This window comes from Rhinatrema bivittatum, chromosome 2, assembly GCF_901001135.1.
Source record: "Rhinatrema bivittatum chromosome 2, aRhiBiv1.1, whole genome shotgun sequence".
NCBI classification, from domain to species: Eukaryota; Metazoa; Chordata; class Amphibia; order Gymnophiona; family Rhinatrematidae; genus Rhinatrema; species Rhinatrema bivittatum.
Genome location: NC_042616.1, coordinates 8,925,778 through 8,951,025, shown reverse-complemented (window position 1 = coordinate 8,951,025; position 25,248 = coordinate 8,925,778). Strand labels below are relative to the sequence as shown.

At 43.5% G+C, this 25,248-nt stretch overlaps 1 protein-coding gene across 1 annotated transcript in view; it reads left to right on the top strand.

Moving 5' to 3' along the window:
• LOC115086065 (zonadhesin-like) overlaps positions 1-25,248 on the top strand; it is a 67,446-nt gene that overhangs the window by 25,377 nt on the left and 16,821 nt on the right. The window contains exon 5 of the mRNA XM_029592617.1: positions 11,251-11,410. Within this exon, the coding sequence (XP_029448477.1) occupies positions 11,251-11,410 (160 nt within the window). The remainder of the gene's footprint in view (positions 1-11,250; positions 11,411-25,248) is intronic.

Here is a 25,248-nt window from a genome sequence, read left to right as displayed (position 1 = left end):
CTGGAAACTTTGACAAAAGTGTTCCGTGATTGGGCTCATCCTGTGATGTCACCCATATGTGAGGACCTCCATCCTGCTTGTCCTGTGAGAAACTATTTTTTTATACTTTCACCTAGTGACCCTGTCACATACATTCAAAGGTGATCCTGTAAGGGACAGAGCTCCCCTTCCCTGCCCAAAAGGTAAATCTCAGATGCATGGAGTTACTATTTTTATTATACTATCACCTAGTGACCCCGTCACATACATTCAAAGGTGATCCTGTAAGGGACAGAGCTCCCCTTCCCTGTCCAAAAGGTAAATCACAGATGCATGGAGTTACTATTTTTATTATACTATCACCTAGTGACCCCGTCACATACATTCAAAGGATGATCCTGTAAGGGACAGAGCTCCCCTTCCCTGTCCAAAAGGTAAATCACAGATGCATGGAGTTCTATTTTTATTATACTATCACCTAGTGACCCCGTCACATACATTCAAAGGTGACCCTGTAAGGGACAGAGCTCCCCTTCCCTGTCCAAAAGGTAAATCTACAGATGCATGGAGTTACTATTTTTATTATACTATCACCTAGTGACCCCGTCACATACATTCAAAGGTGATCCCTGTAAGGGACAGAGCTCCCCTTCCCTGCCCAAAAGGTAAATCTCAGATGCATGGAGTTACTATTTTTATTATACTATCACCTAGTGACCCCGTCACATACATTCAAAGGTGACCCTGTAAGGGACAGAGCTCCCCTTCCCTGCCCAAAAGGTAAATCTCAGATGCATGGAGTTACTATTTTTATTATACTATCACCTAGTGACCCCGTCACATACATTCAAAGGTGACCCTGTAAGGGACAGAGCTCCCCTTCCCTGCCCAAAGGTAAATCACAGATGCATGGAGTTTCTATTTTTATTATACTATCACCTAGTGACCCCGTCACATACATTCAAAGGTGACCCTGTAAGGGACAGAGCTCCCCTTCCCTGCCCAAAAGGTAAATCTCAGGTGCATGGAGTTACTATTTTTATTATACTATCACCTAGTGACCCCGTCACATACATTCAAAGGTGACCCTGTAAGGGACAGAGCTCCCCTTCCCTGCCCAAAAGGTAAATCTACAGATGCATGGAGTTACTATTTTTATTATACTATCACCTAGTGACCCCGTCACATACATTCAAAGGTGACCCTGTAAGGGACAGAGCTCCCCTTCCCTGTCCAAAAGGTAAATCTCAGATGCATGGAGTTACTATTTTTATTATACTATCACCTAGTGACCCCGTCACATACATTCAAAGGTGACCCTGTAAGGGACAGAGCTCCCCTTCCCTGCCCAAAAGGTAAATCTACAGATGCATGGAGTTACTATTTTTATTATACTATCACCTAGTGACCCCGTCACATACATTCAAAGGTGACCCTGTAAGGGACAGAGCTCCCCTTCCCTGCCCAAAAGGTAAATCACAGATGCATGGAGTTACTATTTTTATTATACTATCACCTAGTGACCCCGTCACATACATTCAAAGGTGACCCTGTAAGGGACAGAGCTCCCCTTCCCTGCCCAAAAGGTAAATCTCAGATGCATGGAGTTACTATTTTTATTATACTATCACCTAGTGACCCCGTCACATACATTCAAAGGTGATCCCTGTAAGGGACAGAGCTCCCCTTCCCTGCCCAAAAGGTAAATCTCAGATGCATGGAGTTACTATTTTTATTATACTATAACCTAGTGACCCCGTCACATACATTCAAAGGTGATCCTGTAAGGGACAGAGCTCCCCTTCCCTGCCCAAAGGTAAATCTCAGATGCATGGAGTTACTATTTTTATTATACTATCACCTAGTGACCCCGTCACATACATTCAAAGGTGATCCTGTAAGGGACAGAGCTCCCCTTCCCTGCCCAAAAGGTAAATCTCAGATGCATGGAGTTACTATTTTTATTATACTATCACCTAGTGACCCCGTCACATACATTCAAAGGTGACCCTGTAAGGGACAGAGCTCCCCTTCCCTGCCCAAAAGGTAAATCACAGATGCATGGAGTTACTATTTTTATTATACTATCACCTAGTGACCCCGTCACATACATTCAAAGGTGACCCTGTAAGGGACAGAGCTCCCCTTCCCTGCCCAAAAGGTAAATCACAGATGCATGGAGTTACTATTTTTATTATACTATCACCTAGTGACCCCGTCACATACATTCAAAGGTGACCCTGTAAGGGACAGAGCTCCCCTTCCCTGCCCAAAAGGTAAATCTCAGATGCATGGAGTTACTATTTTTATTATACTATCACCTGGTGACCCCGTCACATACATTCAAAGGTGATCCTGTAAGGGACAGAGCTCCCCTTCCCTGCCCAAAAGGTAAATCTCAGATGCATGGAGTTACTATTTTTATTATACTATCACCTAGTGACCCCGTCACATACATTCAAAGGTGATCCTGTAAGGGACAGAGCTCCCCTTCCCTGCCCAAAAGGTAAATCATCAGATGCATGGAGTTACTATTTTTATTATACTATCACCTAGTGACCCCGTCACATACATTCAAAGGTGATCCTGTAAGGGACAGAGCTCCCCTTCCCTGCCCAAAAGGTAAATCACAGATGCATGGAGTTACTATTTTTATTATACTATCACCTAGTGACCCCGTCACATACATTCAAAGGTGACCCTGTAAGGGACAGAGCTCCCCTTCCCTGCCCAAAAGGTAAATCACAGATGCATGGAGTTACTATTTTTATTATACTATCACCTAGTGACCCCGTCACATACATTCAAAGGTGACCCTGTAAGGGACAGAGCTCCCCTTCCCTGCCCAAAAGGTAAATCTACAGATGCATGGAGTTACTATTTTTATTATACTATCACCTAGTGACCCCGTCACATACATTCAAAGGTGACCCTGTAAGGGACAGAGCTCCCCTTCCCTGTCCAAAAGGTAAATCTCAGATGCATGGAGTTACTATTTTATTATACTATCACCTAGTGACCCCGTCACATACATTCAAAGGTGATCCTGTAAGGGACAGAGCTCCCCTTCCCTGTCCAAAAGGTAAATCTCAGATGCATGGAGTTACTATTTTTATTATACTATCACCTAGTGACCCCGTCACATACATTCAAAGGTGACCCTGTAAGGGACAGAGCTCCCCTTCCCTGTCCAAAAGGTAAATCTCAGATGCATGGAGTTACTATTTTTATTATACTATCACCTAGTGACCCCGTCACATACATTCAAAGGTGATCCTGTAAGGGACAGAGCTCCCCTTCATTGCCCAAGCCCGGATTGTGGGCTTCATATGAGATATTTGACTTACCATCATAGCCCAGGTCCTAGCAGCGACAAAGTCAGCAGTCTTCCATCTTTGCCCAATGTTCAATGGCTTGGCTTTTGCTACAGTTATCCAGGCCTCCATTATCCCTCCTTGAACTATTTTGGAGAAGGGAAGGCTGAGGGCAGATATGAGACAGATCTAGAAAATCATGTAAGGACTTGAACAAGTTAATATAAATCAGTTATTTTCTCTTAGATAATAGAATGAACAGGGGGCACTCCATGAATTTAGCAAGTAGCCCATCTTAAAGAAATTGGAGAAAATTCTTTTTCACTCAGGGCATAATTAAGCTCTGGAATTCATTGCCAGAGGCACTGGATTGGCTACTGTTAGAAACAGGATGCTGGGCTTGATGGACCCTTGGTCTGACCCAGTATGGCAATTTCTTATGTTCTTATAACTCACTTTACATTGGGATCCCAATTAAAGTAAAGAGGAATCTTCAGCTCATTCAGAACGCTGTGGCATGAAGGCTGCATGAAGGCTGTAAGTAAATCCACCAGCATCAAGCCAGTCCTAAGAACCCTACACTGGCTCCCCACGCTCTGCTGTGCCAAGGTCAACATCCTGGTCCTGGCCTACGAGACTCTCCAAGGCTGGGCACTGCACCCCGAAAGGCACGCTCCCGCCGTTCTACGTTTCATGCCATCCCCCAACGAAACGCACCTCACCAGCACCAGAAACAAATCTCTCTCGGGATCAATCCCCACATCGGGCAGCTCCAGATCTCCCAGTCTTCAGGAGGCTAGAGAAAACGGGGCTCCTTGAAGCAGCCTTAGGGCCACAATCATAACTCAAGCACCGCTGAGGAGCGACGCAAACCATGAACGCTGTTATCAAAAGTGGCGCATGCCTGAAGCAGCAGTAGCCACCCATTCATACAGTCACTGTATGTCAGGATCTTACCACAAAAGCTACCTCCTAGACTTGCCCATTCGTCACCACTCTTATTATCACCCTGCACACAAAGGAGGCGAGATTGGGCCTCTATGTATCTCCTACCAGAATAAAAACATAAATACAAAATGTTACCCTATGCACTTGCTGTTTTGTACCTGTTATTGCACAGTCCAAACATTTCAGGTTAGAATTCAGTACTGTGTGTGAATATCCTCTCAGTTACCCTCACTGTCCTGCACTTCATACCACTGAATGCCACAGCCCTGCTGGATTTTTATCTGTTGTACTTAGGATAAGGAAATCCCTATACAGACAAGACAATTGGGCCCAACTCCTCACTTGGACTGAATTCTCCTATAATAATCATATCCGTGGATCATTATGCCTGCCATGACCCTTGCCTGAACACATACTACATCCCTGCCTGCCATGATTCTTGCCTCATCACTGACTACGTGGTTGCCTGCCACCTGCCATGATCCTAGCTCAGACTCTGATCGCTCTCACTTACCATTGGCCTGCAGCTGGCCACATGAGAAAGAACTCCTCGGCTCAGTGTGCTGCGGCAGTCAAAAAAGCAAACAGAATGTTGGGAATTATTAGGAAGGGAATGGAGAATAAAACGGAAAATGTCATAATGCCTCTGTATCGCTCCATGGTGAGACCGCACCTTGAATACTGAGTACAATTCTGGTCGCCGCATCTCAAAAAAGATATAATTGCGATGGAGAAGGTACAGAGAAGGGCTACCAAAATGATAAGGGGAATGGAACAACTCCCCTATGAGGAAAGACTAAAGAGGTTAGGACTTTTCAGCTTGGAGAAGAGACGGCTGAGGGGGGATATGATAGAGGTGTTTAAAATCATGAGACGTCTAGAACGGGTAGATGTGAATCTGTTATTTACTCTTTCGGTTAATAGAAAGACTAGGGGGCACTCCATGAAGTTAGCATGGGGCACATTTAAAACTAATCGGAGAAAGTTCTTTTTTACTCAACGCACAATTAAACTCTGGAATCTGTTGCCAGAGGATGTGGTTAGTGCAGTTAGTGTAGCTCTGTTTAATTCCGTTTTATTCATCATTCCCTTCCTAATAATTCCCAACATTCTGTTTGCTTTTTTGACTGCCGCAGCACACTGAGCCGACGATTTCAATGTGTTATCCACTATGACACCTAGATCTCTTTCCTGGTTGGTAGCTCCTAATATAGAACCTAACAAGCACCTTGCACTTGTCCACATTAAATTTCATCTGCCATTTGGATGCCCAATTTTCCAGTCTCACAAGGTCTTCCTGCAATTTATCACAATCTGCTTGTGATTTAACTACTCTGAATAATTTTGTATCATCTGCAAATGTGATAACCTCACTCGTCGTATTCCTTTCCAGATCATTTATTTATCAACCTAATAAACAAAGGTTGACCGACGTGCCACAAATGCGCAGTAGAGAGCAACTCTACTGCGCATGTGCGGACAAGCACGTTGGTCTCAGCGAGCGTCAGCTGAATTTACCAACATGGCGGCGGCGAGCAGCGGCGGCGAGGAGGAGCGGCAGCGGTGGCGGTGAGGAGCGGCCGCAGCGGCGAGGAGGAGCGGCGGCGGCGAGGAGCGGCGGTGGCGACGAGGAGCGGCGGCAGCAGCGGAGGCGACAGCCAGTAGCGAGGGAGGAGCAAGGGAGGAGCGAGTGAGAGGGAGGGAGGAGAGAGAGAGGGAGGGATTGAGTGAGAGGGAGGGAGGAGAGAGAGAGAGACTGAGTGAGAGGGAGGGAGGAGAGAGAGAGGGAGGGACTGAGTGGGAGGGGGCGTGGGAGGGAGGAGGGAGGGAGTGGGAGGGGGGGTGAGAGGGAGGGGTGAGGGAGTGAGAGAGAGGGAGGGAGTGAGAGGGGGAGGGACTGAGGGAGGGGGAGTGAGTGAGAGGGAGGGGGAGGGAGAGAGTGAGAGGGAGAGGGAGAGGGAGGGGGAGGGAGTGAGTGAGAGGGATTGAGGGAGTGAGAGGGACTGAAGGAGGGAGGGACTGAGAGGGAGAGGGAGGAGTGTGTGTGTGGGAGGGAGGGAGGAGTGAGTGTGTGGGAGGGAGGGAGGTAGGGGGTGGGGAAGAGTGAGGGGAGAGAGAGAATGAAGGGGAGGTGAGAGACAGAGGGATGTGAGTAAGTGGAAGGGTAAGAAGTTGTGGAGCAGAGAAAAAGGGAGTGGAGGAGGGCTGAGGGAGAGGGGATGGGATTGAGAGAGGGTGGGGAGGGACTGAGGGAGGGGGAGGGAGTGAGAGGGACTGAGGGAGGGAGGGACTGAGAGGGAGAGGGAGGAGTGCGTGTGTGGGAGGGAGGGAGGGAGGAGTGAGTGTGTGGGAGGGGGTGGGGAAGAGTGAGGGGAGAGAGAGAATGAAGGGGAGGTGAGAGACAGGGATGTGAGTAAGTGGAAGGGTAAGAAGTTGTGGAGCAGAGAAAAAGGGAGTGGAGGAGGGCTGAGGGAGAGGGGATGGGATTGAGAGAGGGTGGGGAGTGACTGAGGGAAGGGGAGAGAGGTGGGAGTGACTGAGGGAAGGGGAGGGAGGTGAGAGTGAGGGGAAGGAGGCAGTGGGAGACAGAGGGTGAGTAAGACTGAGTGGAGGGAAGGGGGTGAGTGAACGAGGGGAAGGGGGAGTGAGGGAGAAAAAGTGTAGAAGGGTGCTGTGTTCGAAAATGGACTGAAAATTTTTTTTAATGTAGCCCGTTTTAACGGGCTTAACGGCTTGTATGTATATATTGAAAAGCACCGGTCCAAGTACAGATCCCTGAGGCACTCCACTGCCCACTCCCTTCCACTGAGAAAATTGCCCATTTAATCCTACTCTCTGTTTCCTGTCTTTTAGCCAGTTTGTAATCCACGAAAGGAGATCTCCTCCTATCCCATGACTTTTTAGTTTTCTTAGAAGCCTCTCATGAGGAACTTTGTCAAATGCCTTCTGAAACTCCAAATACGCTACATCTACCGGTTCACCTTTATCCACATGTTTATTAACTCCTTCAAAAAAAATGAAGCAGATTTGTGAGGCAAGAGCTCCTCCTGGTGACCAGTTTTAAATTTACAACTAAAAAAATACTATCTGCGAATGTGTCCATCCACTCAATTATTTTTTTTTGTGTGGGGAGGGAAGAATGTGGCCAGCCCTCTGGTTAGCCACTAGATGGCAGTATGTCCCCTTACACATTAGGAATTATAACAGCTTAAGTATTGAGATCATAGCCCTAATGACTCCTCCTCTGAGGTTGGTTGTGATTGGTTGTGTCAGGTTACTTAATGGGGTTAGGATAGGTCAGGGCAGGTGTGGAATTTTTTTGTTAGAGACTTGGGGGAGCAAGAAGCACCTTGGATTTTTCCTTTAAAGTGTGTGGCCTATCCCCCTCACTGTTTGTTTCTTTGGAGGCTGACGCCGATGTGTACTCCGTGCCAGTAGGATTTCGCCTTCGTGTCCTCACAGACTTTTCCTTTAATCTGGAATGGATGCCTGGTTTTTAGCGAAGGCGGCCCTTTCCCCGTGCTAGAAGCCAGGGCACCGAAGCTGTAGTAACCTGCCTAGGGGCAAGGCTGAGCTGCAGTGAAAGTGATTTTTGGTTCCCTCCACGAGGCTTCAATTTTATCGGTTATAATATCGATTTTTTTTTTTGACGTGGGAGGTTTCTGGAACATAGGGCGGCAGGAGCCAGATTTTCATCCTCAGACAATCCCATCCGGAAGGTCACAGCAAAACCAAAGGAGCAAGGAGGCCGGGAGCAGGAATTTCTGAAGGACCCTCCATCAAGATCTTCGCACCTCGGGGGCACGGACACAGGCTGGGTACTTTGGGCCGAGATGGGAGTTTTCCACGGTTAAGGGAGGTCCCATCACCCATAGGATTTCCTTGAACATCTGGGACAGTTCATTCACCAAGGAAAGAAGTAGTAAACTCCGTCCCAGGGATCTGAGAGACAAGATGCATGCCCAGAGAAAGAGAAAAATACATGTAAGCAGCAGCGCTGTAATCTCACCGTTCGGACAGATTGGACATCGATTTAACTTTAGGAGAAACGGTATGTTTTATTTTGAACACCCGGCAAAGTGTCCAGCCTGTTTTGTCTCAGCATCTCACCCCTTGAGATCAGCAGCACCCGCATGGGAGAACAGCAGCCCATTACACGGGGCCGCAGAGGAGCTGGGGAGAAGGGGGAAAATCAGTGTGGAGACCGCCCCCTGCAAATAAATACTTCTATGGCCCTTAGGGGACCCCCTGAACCCCTTAAGCTTCTTTTCCTTCATGTGCTAGAGGATTTTCAGTCATTCCCCTCCATTCTCTGGAGCAATGGCCCAAGCTTAAGGACTGAGATTGATGGTGCTTGTCTGCTTTCAGTCTTTAGCACTATTTGAGCATTTGGGATCCCTTAATGCCATTAAGTATTCATGCATGGCTGGTGCGAACAAGTCTCTGTCCCGCGCCCATCAAAAAAAAAAAAAAGCTCATCTCCAGCCAGGGATCTATATTTTTAAAATCTGACACCCCCTAAAACGGAACCCATAGTGAAGGGCGGGTAATTAGGTACACTAAGCAAATCTTACAGGCTTGCACGCACACACACACACACACACGCACCCTCTACAGACATACAATTATGCATTTATAACAGATTTTACATGAAAAAGCAACATTCAAAAGTACAGTCTTCTGAGGCAAAAAATATCACCTACAGCATGCATATTATATTTACATGCACTGCTGTGGTGCCAACCAGAAAATCCTGCATAAAAGACACCTGGAGCTCCTACGGAATTAGACTTTTTGTAATGTGCGCTGGGTGAGGGGCTTGGCCCTCAGAAAGCTATGAACAAACAGATTTACCATTACAATACAGTAATCCTCCCATACCAAAACAAGCCTCACTGCTAGCATTCAAACAGTTAACAACCTTATCTATGAAAAGGTAACAGTGCACATATTACACCAGGCCCTAGAACACCAATACACTTTCTATTAGGAAAACAGAACAAATAAGACTGCTATAGATCACTGCACATAAATTATATGGTAGCAGAATACCTCACCTCAGTCATACATCAAGAACACAGTCAGACCCTGACCAAATACAGAATTAAGAGACCAGAAAGTATGAATAGAAACATGCAGAGAAGAACTGAATTGGAACCCGCAACAAGCCAGTCTCTACAAGCAGAGCAACAAAGGAAAAACAGAAACATTTCCATTCTTCATAGATCATTAAAAAATAAAATCAAGAAATATAAAACATCAATCATAACAGTAAAATCATAGTCATAAAAAGAATAAATATGTCAAACCAGTTAACAAATAGAATATCCAAAATTTCCCAAACACCAATAAAATGCCCAATTGAATCTTTATGAGTAAAAACCCCTTGTGTGTTGGGCAAAAGTATAGCGATAGGAGTATACTACCATCCACCTGGCCAAAATGATGAGACAGATAGTGAAATGCTAAAAAAAATTAGGGAAGCTAACCAAATTGGTAATACAGTAATAATGGGAGATTTCAATTACCCCAATATTGACTGGATAAGTGAGAGATAAAATTCCTGGATGGAATAAATGACAGTTTTATGGAGCAATTGGTTCAGGATCCAATGAGAGAGGGAGCAATTTTAGATCTAATTTTCAGTGGAGTGCAGGATTTTGTGAGAGAGGTAACTGTGGTGGGGCTGCTTGGTAATATTGATCATAATATGATCAAATTTGAATTAATGACTGGCAGGGGGACAGTAAGTAAATCCATGACTCTAGCACTAAACTTTCAAAAGGGAAACTTTGATAAAATGAGAAAAATAGTTTGTAAACACTGAAAGGTGCAGCTACAAAGTTTGAAAGTGTGGAACAGGCATGGTCATTGTTAAAAAATATCATCTTAATAGCACAGTCCAGATGAATTCCACACATTAAGAAAGGTAGAAGAAAGATAAAATGATTTCTGGCATGTTTAAAAAGTGAGTGAAAGAGGCTATTTTAGCCAAAAGATTTTCATTCAAAAATTGGAAGAAGGATCCAACAGAAGAAAATAGGATAAAGCATAAGCGTTGGCAAGTTAAATGTAAGTCATTGATAAGACAGGCTAAGAGAGAATTTGAAATGAAGTTGGCCGTAGAGGCAAAAACTCACAGTAAAAACTTTAAAAAATATATCCTAAACAGAAAGCCTGTGAGGGAATTGGTTGGACTGTCAGATGATCCAAGGGTGGAAAGGGACCTTAGGTCATCACGGAAAGACTAATTGAATTCTTTACTTTGGTGTTTACTGAAGAGGATGTTGGGGAGTTACCTGTTCTGGAGATGGTTTTCAAGGGTGACAATTTAGATGAACTTAACCAAATCACGGTGAACCTAGAAGATGTGGTAGGCCAGACTGACAAATTGAAGAGTAGTAAATCACCTGGACTGGATGGTATACACTCCAGGATTCTGAAGGAACTCAAAAATGAAATTTCAGATCTATTACAATTAATTTGTAACCTATCATTTAGATCATCCATTGTATCTGAAGACTGGAAGGTGATCAATGTAACCCCAATATTTAAAGAGGGCTTCAGGGATGATCCAGGAAACTATAGACCAGTAAACCTGACTTCAGTGCCGGGAAAAATTGTGAAACCTGTTATAAAGAATAGATAAACATAACACTTAGATAGATATGGTTTAATGGAACACAGCCAGCATGGCTTTACCCAAGGGAAATCTTGCCTCACAAATCTATATTTTTTTGAAGAGGTGAATAAACATGTGGACAAAGATGAACCGGTAGATGTGGTTCATTTAGATTTTCAGAATGCATTTGACAAAGTCCTTCATGAGAGGCTTCTAAGAAAACTAAAAAGTCATGGAATAGGAGCTGATGTCCTTTTGTAAATTGCAAACTGGTTAAAAGATAGGAAACAGGAGGAGACCACGTGATCTGATGTGCGAGTGAGACGCTAGTCAGACTCGCTCCCAGTGCCCCCTCCAAAATCACCATTTTTACCTGTTTTTTCGCAGTTTTGGGCCACCAAAATATTCATCTGTGGCTTCCTGAACGGGAGCAGTGAAATGTCTAGAAAGCTGCAGCGAGAAACGAAAACATCGGGTAAGCTGGCTGAATCTAAAGTGGCTGATGGCCCTCCGAGCTCCGAGCCTGGCGTCAAACAGCAGTGCTTTGGTAAAGGAGATGACCTGCACTGTGGTGCTCGCATTGGATGCTCGTTTTCAGGCTATTTCCCAGCAATAACTATGGGGAATGATACCCTGAATGACATCAAGTGGCAGTTAGAGGGCACCCAGAATAGAATGGCAGGAGTGGAATCAGATACGCAGGCCCTGCAACAAGAACAGGGGTCCTTGGAAAAGCAGGAGTGAAAGGTGGAGGATCTGGAGAACAGGTCGTGGAGGAACAAAACTCCACTTTGTGGGATTTCCAGAGTCTCTCTCAGATTGGGACATTCACTCTTTTTTTTTTTTTTTTAATTCTTTATTTATCATCTTTTAACAATTATACAAATGAAATTTGTATCAGAAAAAACAGAGATACAGAAGATAACAAAATAGTCTCTAGGATCTTATTCCTCACCAGACTTTTAACATCTGAGAATAACATAATATTTAAATTTAAATCACTCTTGTTACATAGGAAATATGGAGAGAAAGGAAATATCAAAAGGAGTTTACTAGGAAATCAAATACAAATATGCTGCCCTTGTCACATCTAATTCTCTATCATCCCTATATTCTCATCGGGGATTCTCCTGCCAGACAAAAAGGCTTTCAATTGATCTGGTATAAAAAAGATATACGTATTCCTGGCCAGTTTTATGATGCATTTGCATGGGTAACGTAGCTTCCCTCCCTTCTCTGTTTGCTGTATTTTGCTTAGTCCCTGTAATTCGATAAGATGTATTTCTATTAGTTCATTGCAAACCGATATGATGTACCCACGAATGTCAGTATAGAAAAGTTGTTAAATAAATAAATAATGGATCCTGGCATACATTTGCTTTTGCTGCCAGTGCTTAACAATTCTTGGAATCGTTAACCGAGAAGTGATCTTCCTTTTCAGGCTGGATTTCACACGGTCTTTGGTCCTGTTTCATTCTCAGCAGATTGTTGTTTATTTAACCTTACTCCCATCCCTTTAAGATGAGTATTTCAATTCCTCTGATTCTTGGATGAGCTTATTATCTGATATGTATAAATAATTTCCATTGATCTTAAAATGCAATGTTCAGATCACAATGTTACATTTCTTTTTCCTGTTAAAATTGTTGAATTCGCTAACTTGTTTACTGTATCGCTATAAGGCGAAATTGAAGTTAAATGTAAACCGGTATGGTTTGTATCTCTACAAGAATGTCGGTATAGAAAAAATAAAAATAAATAAATAAATAAATTGTTGTTCTAAATTTTCTTAATGTTGCAGTATTTCCATTCTTTTACTTACGTATCTCTCAAGTTCTTTCCATTTTCATACAAGCTGCTTCCTGTTATGGAGTCACTGATACCTTGGGTCAGTTTTTGATAATGGAAGGGGCCTCTGATATGGAGGGGGGTTGTTGATGTGGTTTCTGGGCCTCTTTTTGTTTTTTGGGGTAGGGATTGCACTGGGAAGGGAAGCAGAGGGGTTGGGATCGGTGGCAGATAGGGGTTAGGGGCGGGGGAGAAGACTGAAGACATCACAAGGGTATTTTGCTGGTGTAGATTGCATAAATCTAGTTCCTTAGGCGGAAGGATATATCCTGTGGTGGGTGTTCAGGCCCTAGGCTGGGGGTGATTAGACATAGACTCACATACATGGTGGGTTTTTTCACAAACAGCATCCATTAAATTGGATTAAATATGGTTGATACCCTTCAAATTCTTTCTTGGATTGTAGCGGGTATTGGCTCGCCTGTAAAGCTTGCAAACCTTTTAGCTTCAATTCGAAGGCATAAGGCACAAATTGCATGTCTCCAGGAGACTCATTTAAATGATTTGGAGCACACTAAAATGCAAAGAGATTGGGTGGGCACTGTGTTCGATTCATCAGCAGTGAACAGGAAAGGAGGGGTAGCAATACTCTTGGGGAAGCAAGTACTTTTTGAACATATCTCCACTAATAAGGATCCCATGGAGAAATATGATAATGTTGTTGGAAATATTTTCAGCCGGTCTATTACTCTTTGTGTTATGTATGCTCCCAAAGTCTATTCTCATTTGTTTTTTGTTGATTTAATGAAAGATCTCTCAATCTGTGCTCAGAGTTCCCTGCAGCTAGCTGGGGATTTCAACTGTGTAGTAGACCCTACCCTTGACAAATCTCCTTCTGTGACTATACCAGCTTTGGGTCATACTAAAGGTATCCCATTTCTTTGTAAGCATTTACAGCTTCTTGATGTTTGGAAGGTCCTCCATCCCCGAGGAAAATGATTTCATTCATATTTCCCTTGCACATATGACCATGTCTAGGATAGACTACATATTGGTCTCAACAGCTTTCCTGCAGTTACTAGGGCGGTCATAGGGCATCCTGAGTTTTCTGATCACTCAGTGTTATGGGTTGATGTTAAATGGGGAGGGGCAAGAAGAGGGCATAGTAGATGGAAGCTTCCTACGCATATTGAGGGAGATGGTGATTTTCAGGCTTATCTAAAGAAAAGTGGACAGAATATGAAGCCCATAACTTCCAACATAAGCTGAACCCTTTGTTATTTTGGGAAGCTGGGAAAGCAGTAATGCAAGGCGAGTTCACTGCCTTTATGATTAGGAAATCCAAATTGCTTAACCAATGAATCTTAGATTTGGAAAGAGAGCGCCGTAGAGCAAAAGCAAAGTTGACCTGGCACCCGCCTGCAGCCGCTAAAAAGCTTGATAGAGAGTCCTTATACCCCTCAATTGTTATCTACATCAGAAAGCAACAAGTGAATTATTGTATACTTCCCATAACCTATACTGCTTTGGGACCAAAGCTGGTAAACATATGGCCACCCTAGTAAAAGCTTGGAAGGGACAAACTTACATTGAAGCCCTCAAGGATCAGGGTGGTCTAAGGCAGACTTCTGCCGGGGGGGGGATCTGCAGAATATTCCGGTCCTTCTATGAAGATCTTTATAGTAATGATGAGACTGAAGGGGGCTGCTGCCGCTGAACAGCTTTTCTTTCAAGGCCTGTCTTTACCAAAAGTATCTGAGCAGCAATTGTCCTGGGTAAATAGGCCTTTCTTCTTACAAGAAATCTTAGATGGTATTAAGTCTAGTCTTTCTCTTAAAACCCCCGGACCTGATGGGTTTAATGTGGACTATTATAAAATCATGCGTAGTGATCTGGGGGCGGTCCTTAGGGGCTTCTTTTCAGAAGCTTTAACTCAAGGTTCTTTCCCTAAAGAAGCGAAAAAAGCATTTATCACTGTTCTTCCTTAGGGTGGGAAGGATCCTTTGTTGGCGGAATCCTACAGACCAATTTCCTTACTGAATTTTGATTTAAAGCTTTTTGCTAAAATAATAGCCATTCGACTGAATGTAGTGTTGCCCTTCCAGGTCTCCCAAAATCAAACAGGTTTTGTTAAGGGTAGAACCGCTAGTAAACATATTTGCAATTATGGACTGCTATGGCTCAGAGTAAAATTCTTGATATGACTGCATTAGTGGTGGGGTTTGATGCGGAAAAGGCATTCAACTGGGGGAGTCTAGCAATATCTTTTTTCTGTCTTATGAAGATATGGCTTTGAGGGTGACATTGTGCGTAACATTTCTTTATTCTACCAGGAGCCTTGCTCCAGCATTCTGGCAAATGGGTGCATGTCACAGGAATTTGAGCTTAAACAGGGTACTAGACAAGGCTGTTCACTTTCCCCTCTTTTGTACATTCTTTCTCTCAATCCTCTACTTAGGAAAATAGCAGATTCTCAGGAGGTACAGAGTTTTGAGATTGGTGGGGAGAACTTTAAAATAGCTGCCTTTGCGGATGATGTTTTAGTCTTCCTAAGTGAACCAGTTTATAGAGTAATGGATTTTCAGAGACAGTTTGGTCTATTTTCTGGCCTCAAAATAAATCTAGATAAGTCTGAAGCCCTGGAAGTTATTGGATCATTAAGGGCGCGTTGGCCAGGTCCCTTTCCGAGGCATTGGGTTGGCAAGGAGATGAAGTATCCTGGTGGACAAGGTCCTGGTGGATATTTCCAATATTTTTAACTGCAATATTCTCCCTATGTTGGCTAAAACTAAAGAGAGATTGGTCACTTAGCAGACATTACCTCTTTCTCTTGGTGGCCGGATTAATTTGTTTAAAATGATGAATCTGCCACGCTGGCTCTACTTGTTACAAATGCTACCAGTCTGGCTGAAGCAGAACTATGTATGGGAACTGGAAAAGGGGCTTTGTAAATTTCTTTAGGGAAAGAAAAGAGCCCACTTAGTGTTACCTAAGTTGCAACTCTCATGGAGGGAGGGAGGAATGGATTGCCCTAATATAGAAACATATAATTTGGTTTGCCTCTTACGACATGTAAAGGACTGGTTATACAGGTCTTATTTGTTTTCTCCTCTTAGCTTTCTTCAGGCCTGGTGTAGCCCCTTTCAAATACAGAATTTGTTACATGTCCCAGGGCACAAGTTGCCGATCACCATTCATTATAATCCAGTTATTAGGTCCTGCAGACAGGCCTGGCGTGTGTTGTGTATCAGGCTCGGGCTCTCTCAATTCTCTCCATAGTTCCTCCATTTATCTCCCTGCACTTTCTCCCAGGGTTCGAGAATTTGAAATTTAATATTTGGGCTGACAAAGGGTTAATGTCCTTACATCATATCATTCAGGCCGATATAGGTTTGGTTCGACCATTTGAGGACCTTGGGTTAGGATTTTGTCTGTCTCATAAGGAATTTTATGCTTATTTCCAGGTCCGACACTTTATAGAACGGGATCTTTTTATAAAATCCAGTTTAGTTTCTATTCAAAAGTTGATAGTTTCTTTCCTCTACCCATCCTGTGCTTCTTTGGCTAAAGCTATCAAAGGTATCGATACCACTGAGAAGCCGCAGGTCTTGGTTTTGGGATGGAATCAGGAATTAAATGTGTTCCCATCACATGTAAAATCTTAAAAGCTTGTTTTATGCATATTAATATGGTTTCAGAGAATAGGTTGCTTCATGAGAGCCGATTGTAAATTTCTCAGACGTATGTCTGTTTCTGTTGTTTGGGCTTTTAAAGTGGTTTAGTTCCAGGAACTCTTGTTCATTATTTTTGGGACTGTGCTGTTATACAATCGTTCTGCAAGTCTTTACTGTTTTGTGTTTTGTTTTGTTTTTTTGAGCAAATTGCTTCACATCCATATTTTGGAGTCTTCGCATTTATGTTTATTTGATTGCTTGGACGATATATTTACCCCTCTACCATGAAGCTACAAAGTTTATTTTTACAGAAAGCTTTTTTCTAGCTAAAAAAATCCATCCCGGAGTTCTGCACTAAGAAGGACAGTCTCTCCTTGACATATTGGAAACTGAAATAAGATCAGATGACGGTATTTGAACATTTAACAGCTCATCATTCTTCAGTGGCTAAATGTACCGGTAATATTTTTCTGGACATCTGGCATGCCTACATTATGTCCTTAAATGCTAAGGCTCGCAGTTTGCTTCTTGATGTGAGATGATGATGGGAATTGAGAGTCAGTTGGGAGTTTTTACCTGCTTCCAGGTGTTTATTAAGCAGGCTGGTCTCTCTTTTCCTGAGGCCTTGGATCCTGATTATTAATTATATTTCTTTTGGGTATATGTAGATTTCTAACCGGCATTGTGATGTACAAAAGCGGCCCCTGTTCGTGCAATTGGGCCACTCAAGACGTGACGTCACATGCCATGACGCCAAACGTCGTGACGACACGCCTTGAGCGGCCCAATTGCACGAACAGGGGCCGCTTTCGCCCGTGCAGGCGTCCATCTTCGCGGGCAGCTGGAGGCAGGAGAGGGGAGCCGCGGTCATCCTCGCCGATGTCCGGAGGGGGGGGGGCTGCAAAAAGTAAGTCGCTTCGCCACTTCGTACTGCCAGTCCCTTCTTCCCTCCTCCCGGAGCAAGGCTGCTTTTCGCGCCCTGCTTTGGGAGGAGGGGAGGGGGACTGGCAATCCCGAGCGTAGGATTGCTCGTCCTCTCTCCCCTTGCTCTCTTGCAACTTTTTTTTTCGCTTTTTTTTTTTTTGCTTAGGGAGGAGGGAGAGGACTGGGGCTGCCCCGGAGACCAGCACCCATGGACGCGGCCAGGGCAGGTGAGCGGGGGCTGGGGGAAAGTTTGCCGCCTACCCTTACCCCTGCCTCTAACGCAGGGGTAAGGGTAGGTGGTAAGTTAGCAGGTTAAACGCACGGCAAAACGGCAGGGTAAAATAGCGATAGTCGGGGCGCGGGTTACTGGATGGTAGGGAATAGCTAATTCGATTGTTTACATGCAATATACATGTGGCGTGCGGAAGGGGTTGCCCGGGGATTTTAGGACGCGGTAGGAGTAGGTTAAAGGGGATAGTGTATCGCAGGAAGGGCTAACACGGCCGGAAAGTGAGTAGAACGCGAGTTAGGAGCGGGGTAAACGCGGCCGCACTTTACTGGATCGATCTGTCTGTTAGCAAACAGTTACCAACAACAAGGACCCTGAACTTGGTGGTCATTGAAACAGATAAGTATGGGAAAATAAGTGTGGGAGCTTCTTGGGCAAATTGGATGGGCCGGTTGGTCTTTTTCTGCCATCATTTCTATGTTTGACCCTGTATGGGTCACTTTCTCTCGGCCAAAAGGCCAAGACCCAGGCAGGACTACGGAGAGGGACCATGTGCACCCTCCTCCATGGTACCTGGCCATCCCCCTGTTGTCTGGGAACTTTGTACCCAAGTGTCTGAATACCCTCGTTAGTCAGGGAGAAAATCTCTTTGCTTCCTAGGACTGTTTTCCAATACATTTCTCTCATAAATCCTTTTCCCAGTCATGGCTCTGTAATTTAGGAGTTTGAATCCTCTGATTTTTAGTGATATTTCCCACAAAATTACCAGCTGTTATCCAGGGGGCTGTGACATGCAAATCCCCTACCTGAATCTCTGACTCACCTATTCAATGGTCATTTAAGTATCTTCACAGTAAGGGGTTTAGCAATCTTTTCAATTTCCTGGGCTGGCGGCTGCATTGTCCTTTTTTTCCTCTGCTGCAATTCACTTAGATATTGGCATGCTCAAACCTCTGTCTCTTGTGGGCGTGGGGTTGTTTCATAAAAGACATGGAACAGCTCCCCTATTAGGAAAGGCTAAGGAAGTTAGGGCAGTTCAGCTTGGGGAAGAGAGGGCTGAGGTGGGATATGATAGAGGTCTACAAAATCATGAAAGGACTTGAGCAGGTAAATGTAAATTAGTTATTTACTCTCTCAGATAATAGAAGGACCGGGGGGGGGGGGGGGGGGGCACTCCATGAAGTTAGCAAGTAGCTCATGTAAAACAAATTGAAGAAAATTCTTTTTCACTCAGTGCACAGTTAAGTTCTGGAATTCATTGCCAGAGGACATGGTTTCAGCAGTTAGTGTAATGGTTTAAAAAAGGATTGGATAAGTTCCTAGAGGAAAAGTCCATAAACTGCTATTAATTAATAAGCAATAGTGGCTTGAGATTTACTTACCAGATTCTTATGGCTTGGATTGGCCACTGTTGGAAACAGGATGCTGGGCTTCATGGACCCATGGTCTGACCCAGTATGGCATTTTCTTATGTTGATTTCACACCACTTCTAACTGGTTATTCCTCTATCAGCCCAGCATTCTTCTGGCTTTAGCTATCACCTTGTCACACTGCTTCATCATCTTCATATCATCAGACACTATCACCCCAAGGTCCCTCTCTCAATCTGTGCAGCTCTTTTGGATTACTGCATCCCAGATGCATAACTCTGCAATTCTTGGCACTGAATCCCAGTGCCAAATCTTCAACCACTCTTGAAGGTTTCTTAAATCATCTTTCATTGTCTCTACTCCTTCAGGCACGTCCACTTTGTTGCAGATCTTAGTATCATCCACGAATAGACAAACTTTACCTTCTGTCCCTTCTGCAGAGTCAATCACAATGATATTGAACAGAACTGGTTCCAATCACTAATCGATTCCTCAGCAAGAATATTTTTCTTTTAAGAGGGTGACTGAATTTAGGCTCACTTTCACAGTCAGTTACAATCTCTCCTCAAACTAACGCACTTCTCTAGACCGCTTAATATCCTTCGGGCCCCATTCTTACTTGGGAGAGGCCTTTTCCTAAAATCCAACATAAGAACATGCCATACTGGGTCAGACCAAGGGTCCATCAAGCCCAGCATCCTGTCTCCAACAGTGGCCAATCCAGGCCATAAGAACCTGGCAAGTACCCAAAAACTAAGTCTATTCCACGCTACTGTTGCTAGTAATAGCAGTGGCTATTTTCTAAGTCAACTTAATTAATAGCAAGTAATGGACTTCTCCTCCAAGAACTTATCCAATCTTTTCTTAAACACAGCTATACTAACTGCACTAACCACATCCTCTGGCAACAAATTCCAGAGTTGAATTGTTTGTTGAGTAAAAAAGAACTTTCTCTGATTAGTTTTAAATGTGCCACATGCTAACTTCATGGAGTGTCCCCTAGTCTTTCTATTATCCGAAAGAGTAAATAACCGATTCACATCTACCCGTTCTAGACCTCTCATGATTTTAAACACCTCTATCATATCCCCCCCTCAGCCGTCTCTTCTCCAAGCTGAAAAGTCCTAACCTCTTTAATCTTTCCTCAAAGGGGAGCTGTTCCATTCCCCTTATCATTTTGGTAGCCCTTCTCTGTACCTTCTCCATCGCAATTATATCCTTTTTAGATGCGGTGATCAGAATTGTACACAGTATTCAAGGTGCGGTCTCACCATGGAGCAATACAGAGGCATTATGACATTTTCCATTTTATTCACCATTCCCTTCCTAATAATTCCCAACATTCTGTTTGCTTTTTTGACTGCTGCAGCACACTGAACCGACAATTTCAACCATGTCTTTCTATATGTTCTGTGATTTTGATATTTAGAACACTTTCCACTGTTTTTCTTGGCATTGAAGTCAGACTAACCAGTTTGTAGTTTCCTGGACTGACCCTGGAGCCCTTTTTAAATATTGGGGTTACATTTGCTATCATTCAGTCTTCAGGTACAATGGATGATTTTAATGATAGGTTACAAATTTTTACTAATAGGTCTGAAATTTCATTTTTTAGTTCCTTCAGAACTCTGGGGTGTATACCATCCGGTCCAGGTGATTTACTACTCTTCAGTTTGTCAATCAGGTCTACCATAATCTTCTAGGTTCACTGTGATTTGATTCAGTCCATCTGAATCATTACCCATGAAAACCTTCTCCAATATGGGTACCTCCCCAACATTCTCTTCAGTAAACAACGAAGCAAAGAAATCATTTAATCTTTCTGCGATGCCTTATCTTCTCTAAGTGCCCCTTTAACCCCTCGATCATCTAACGGACCAACTGACTCCCTCACAGGCTTTCTGCTTCGGATATTTTAAAAAGTTTTTTACTGTGAGTTTTTGCCTCTACGGCCAACTTCTTTTCAAATTCTCTCTTAGCCTGTCTTATCAATGTCTTACATTTAACTTGCCAACGTTTATGCATCTCACCCCTCCATCATTCTTTCCCCCAGACTTCAATGGCATCGCTCTTTCTAAATAGAAAGTCACAAGTATTCCATGCATTAGAGACACACTCATAGGCTGAATCAGCACGTGTTGGGTCATACTGCTCACGTTATTAACTTACAATGAGTCCAAAGCTATCATCCTCTTACATCTCACCCTCCCCCAGACTTCAATGGATTCGCTCTTTCTAAAGAGAAAGTCACAAGTATTCCATGCATTAGAGACACACTCATAGGCTGAATTAGCATGTTTGGTCATACTGCTCACATCATTAACTTACAATGAGTCCAATGCTATCATCCTTTTCATCTCACCCCTCCATCATTCTCTCCCTCAGACTTCAATGGCATCTCTCTTTCTAAAGAGAAAGTCACAAGTATTCCATGCATTAGAGACACACTCATAGGCTGAATTAGCAAGTTTGGTCATATTGCTCACGTCATTAACTTACGAGTCCAATGCTATCATCTTCTTACATCTCACCCCTCCCCCAGACTTCAATGGCATCGTTCTTTCTAAATAGAAAGTCACAAATATTCCATGCATTAGAGACACACTCATAGCCTGAATTAGCACGTGTTGGGTCATAGTGCTCACGTCGTCGTTCACTCACAATGAATCCAATGCTATCATCTCTTACATCTCATCCCTCCATCATTCTCTCCCCCAGACTTCAATGGCATCTCTCTTTCTAAATAGAAAGTCACAAGTATTCCATGCATTAGAGACACACCCATAGCCTGAATTAGCACGTTTGGTCATACTGTCAGTGCTCACGTCATTAACTTACAAGGAATCCAATGTTACCATCCTCTTACATCTCACCCCTTCATCATTCTCTCTACCAGACTTCAGTGGCATTGCTCTTTCTAAATAGAAAATCAGAAGTATCTCATGTATTAAAGACACACTCATAGGATGAATTAGCATGTGTTAGGTTTTACTGCTCATGTCATTAACTTATAGAGAGTCCAATGCTATCATCCTCTTATATCTCACCCCTCCCCCAGACTTCAATGGCATCTCTCTTTCTAAATAGAAAGTCACAAGTATTCCATGCATTAGAGACACACTCATAGCCCGAATTAGCTCAAGTGTGACCATATTGCTCACAAACGTCAATCGTCAAGGGTTGGTCCCTGGCTACTGTCTCTTCTCGCATGTTTCATGCAAATTCTGAAGTGGAAAGAATCTGATATATTTACTTACCTCATGCTTCCATCTGAAATGACTGAACAGCATTTAGGCTGCAATTCTTAAGGAATTACCTTGAAAAATGTAAATATCAAAAGGCACAATCACAAAGGAGAAATGTATGGCAAAAATTGTTCTGGACAATAACAGTTCATCAACAAGGGATTACTTTTATTTTACATATGCAAACTAGACATTGTGCACGAAATTAAATACCACAGTAAACATTAGTGTACATGCGAAGGACCCTAATGTTTACTGTGGTATTTAATTTCGTGCACAATGTCTAGTGTGCATATGTAAAATAAAAGTAATCCCTTGTTGATGAACTGTTATTGTCCAGTACAATTTTTGCCACACATTTCTCCTTTGTGATGTATCTATATGTGTGTGTTTTCCACTCCGCCCTCCTCTTGTGCTTTCGCCCAAATATCAACAGGCAAACAGGTTTGTAGGAGATTTTTCTGTTCCGGGAGAGGGGAGAAGAGAAGCACTAATTATTTATTATAGAATAGTTGGGATGCAGTCCTGGTGAATGGAGCTACAAATCACAAAAAAATACAGCAAGACTCACTCATTGCCCCTGATTCTTCCATGATCCATGTCCTCTTACAATCACATTTTCAAAACCTGTTTAATTCTTTATAGGACCTTCCGCTTTCCGATTCAATTTAAGCTGTTTCCTGTTTAAAGAAGAAGGCCCTTTCAGCGTGGAGCTCGTTAGCAGTGACTCAGGACTCGAGTTGCAGGGTTTGTGGCCTGGCTGCAAGGTAGGAATTTCCCACAAGAACCTGTCAGCGGAGTGCAGTTGCCTGGCAGGTTTGCAAATGCGAAGGGAGGCATTTAGCCATACAGATGAATTGTCATCATTACGCAATAAGGTAAAGATTAGTCTAAGTGTTTTACACTGTAATCTATAGGCCACTGGAAGCCAATGCAAAGAATATCATCCACCCTTTTCAACGTATACCTCCTTCCACTTTGCAAACTCCTAACAGACTTACATCTCACATATTTTGTTTATGCGGATGACATCCAAATATTACTCCCAATAAACAAAACCATTGAAAACACCCTAGACAGATGGAAACAAATTAGCACAAAAATAACCCTTCTACTATCACAACTATCCCTCTGCCTCAACCAGAACAAGACAGAATTCCTACTCCTATCCAACGATCACCCCACCACCTCCCTCAAAATCAACACCTCCATACAAAACACTGGGATGCAACTCACACCAGCCACAAAAAACCTGGGAGTAACTATCGACATGGAACTCAACTTCAAGCACCACATTTCCAACATGATCAAGGATGGTTTTTTCAAGCTGCAAACATTGAAAAAGCTCAAACCCCTTCTCCACGCTCACGACTTCAGAACTGTCCTGCAAACAATAATCTTCTCGAAAATTGACTATTGCAACACAATACTCCTTGGTCTCCCTGAAGCCACCATCAGACCCCTTCAACTACTACAAAACGCTGCCGCAAGATCAATAACAAACATAAAAAAATGCAGCCACATCACTCCCACGCTAAAAGAGCTTCCCTGGCTTCCCATCAACCAAAGAATTCAGTACAAAACCCTCACCCTCATCCATAAGAAGATTAACAACAAGGATATGACATGGTTAAACAATGCCATTCTCCCTCATTCCACACATAGAAACCTCAGATCCTCAAACACCGGACTCCTAGACGTCCCAAACCCTAAAACAGCAAACCGCTCATCAACCCTCAAAAGTGCCATATCCGTGGCAGGCCCCGCACTCTGGAACATCCTCCCACCCCCCCTCAGAAATGAACCCTCCACTCAAGTTTTCAAAAAACAACTCAAAACCTGGCTCTTCAGAAAAGCCTTCCCACCAGATACTTAACTCACCCCCCTCCGCACACAACTCTCCCTGAAAGACACCCCCACCCCCCTACCCCTACCTCACTTGACAGCACCTCCGCCGTGCAATGTTAGAGCACTCCTGTAAATCCTGCTTTCCTCGTAGTTAGCAGTCACCTTCTTACTTTGTAAATAAGTAGATCTTGCTAACTAGTTAGCCACATGCTCAGATAATCGTTCGTTCTCCTCAAATACTATGTATAGTCTCTTGTCCTCTCTCTCCTATAGTCTCTTGTTCTCTCCACCGTGCTATGTTTGAACACACCTGTAAATTTCGCTTTCCTCGCAGTTAGCAGTTACCTTCTTACTTTGTAAATAAGCAGTTCTTGATACCTAGTCAGCCCCATGTTCCGCTGATTATTTGTTCTCTTCAAACACCATGTATTCTCTTGTTCCCTCACTCCTGTTACCATGTATAGTCTCCTTCCTGTTACCATGTATAGTCTCTTGTTCCCTCACTCCTGTTACCATGTATAGTCTCCTTCCTGTTACCATGTATAGTCTCCTTCCTGTTACCATGTATAGTCTCTTGTTCCCTCACTCCTGTTACCATGTATAGTCTCCTTCCTGTTACCATGTATAGTCTCTTGTTCCCTCCTTCCTGTTACCATGTATAGTCTCCTTCCTGTTACCATGTATAGTCTCTTGTTCCCTCACTCCTGTTACCATGTATAGTCTCCTTCCTGTTACCATGTATTGTCTCTTGTTCCCTCACTCCTGTTACCATGTATAGTCTCCTTCCTGTTACCATGTATAGTCTCCTTCCTGTTACCATGTATTGTCTCTTGTTCCCTTACTCCTGTTACCATGTATAGTCTCCTTCCTGTTACCATGTATTGTCTCTTGTTCCCTCACTCCTGTTACCATGTATAGTCTCCTTCCTGTTACCATGTATAGTCTCTTGTTCCCTCACTCCTGTTACCATGTATAGTCTCCTTCCTGTTACCATGTATAGTCTCCTTCCTGTTACCATGTATTGTCTCTTGTTCCCTCACTCCTGTTACCATGTATAGTCTCCTTCCTGTTACCATGTATTGTCTCTTGTTCCCTCACTCCTGTTACCATGTATAGTCTCCTTCCTGTTACCATGTATAGTCTCCTTCCTGTTACCATGTATAGTCTCTTGTTCCCTCACTCCTGTTACCATGTATAGTCTCCTTCCTGTTACCATGTATAGTCTCTTGTTCCCTCACTCCTGTTACCATGTATAGTCTCCTTCCTGTTACCATGTATAGTCTCTTGTTCCCTCACTCCTGTTACC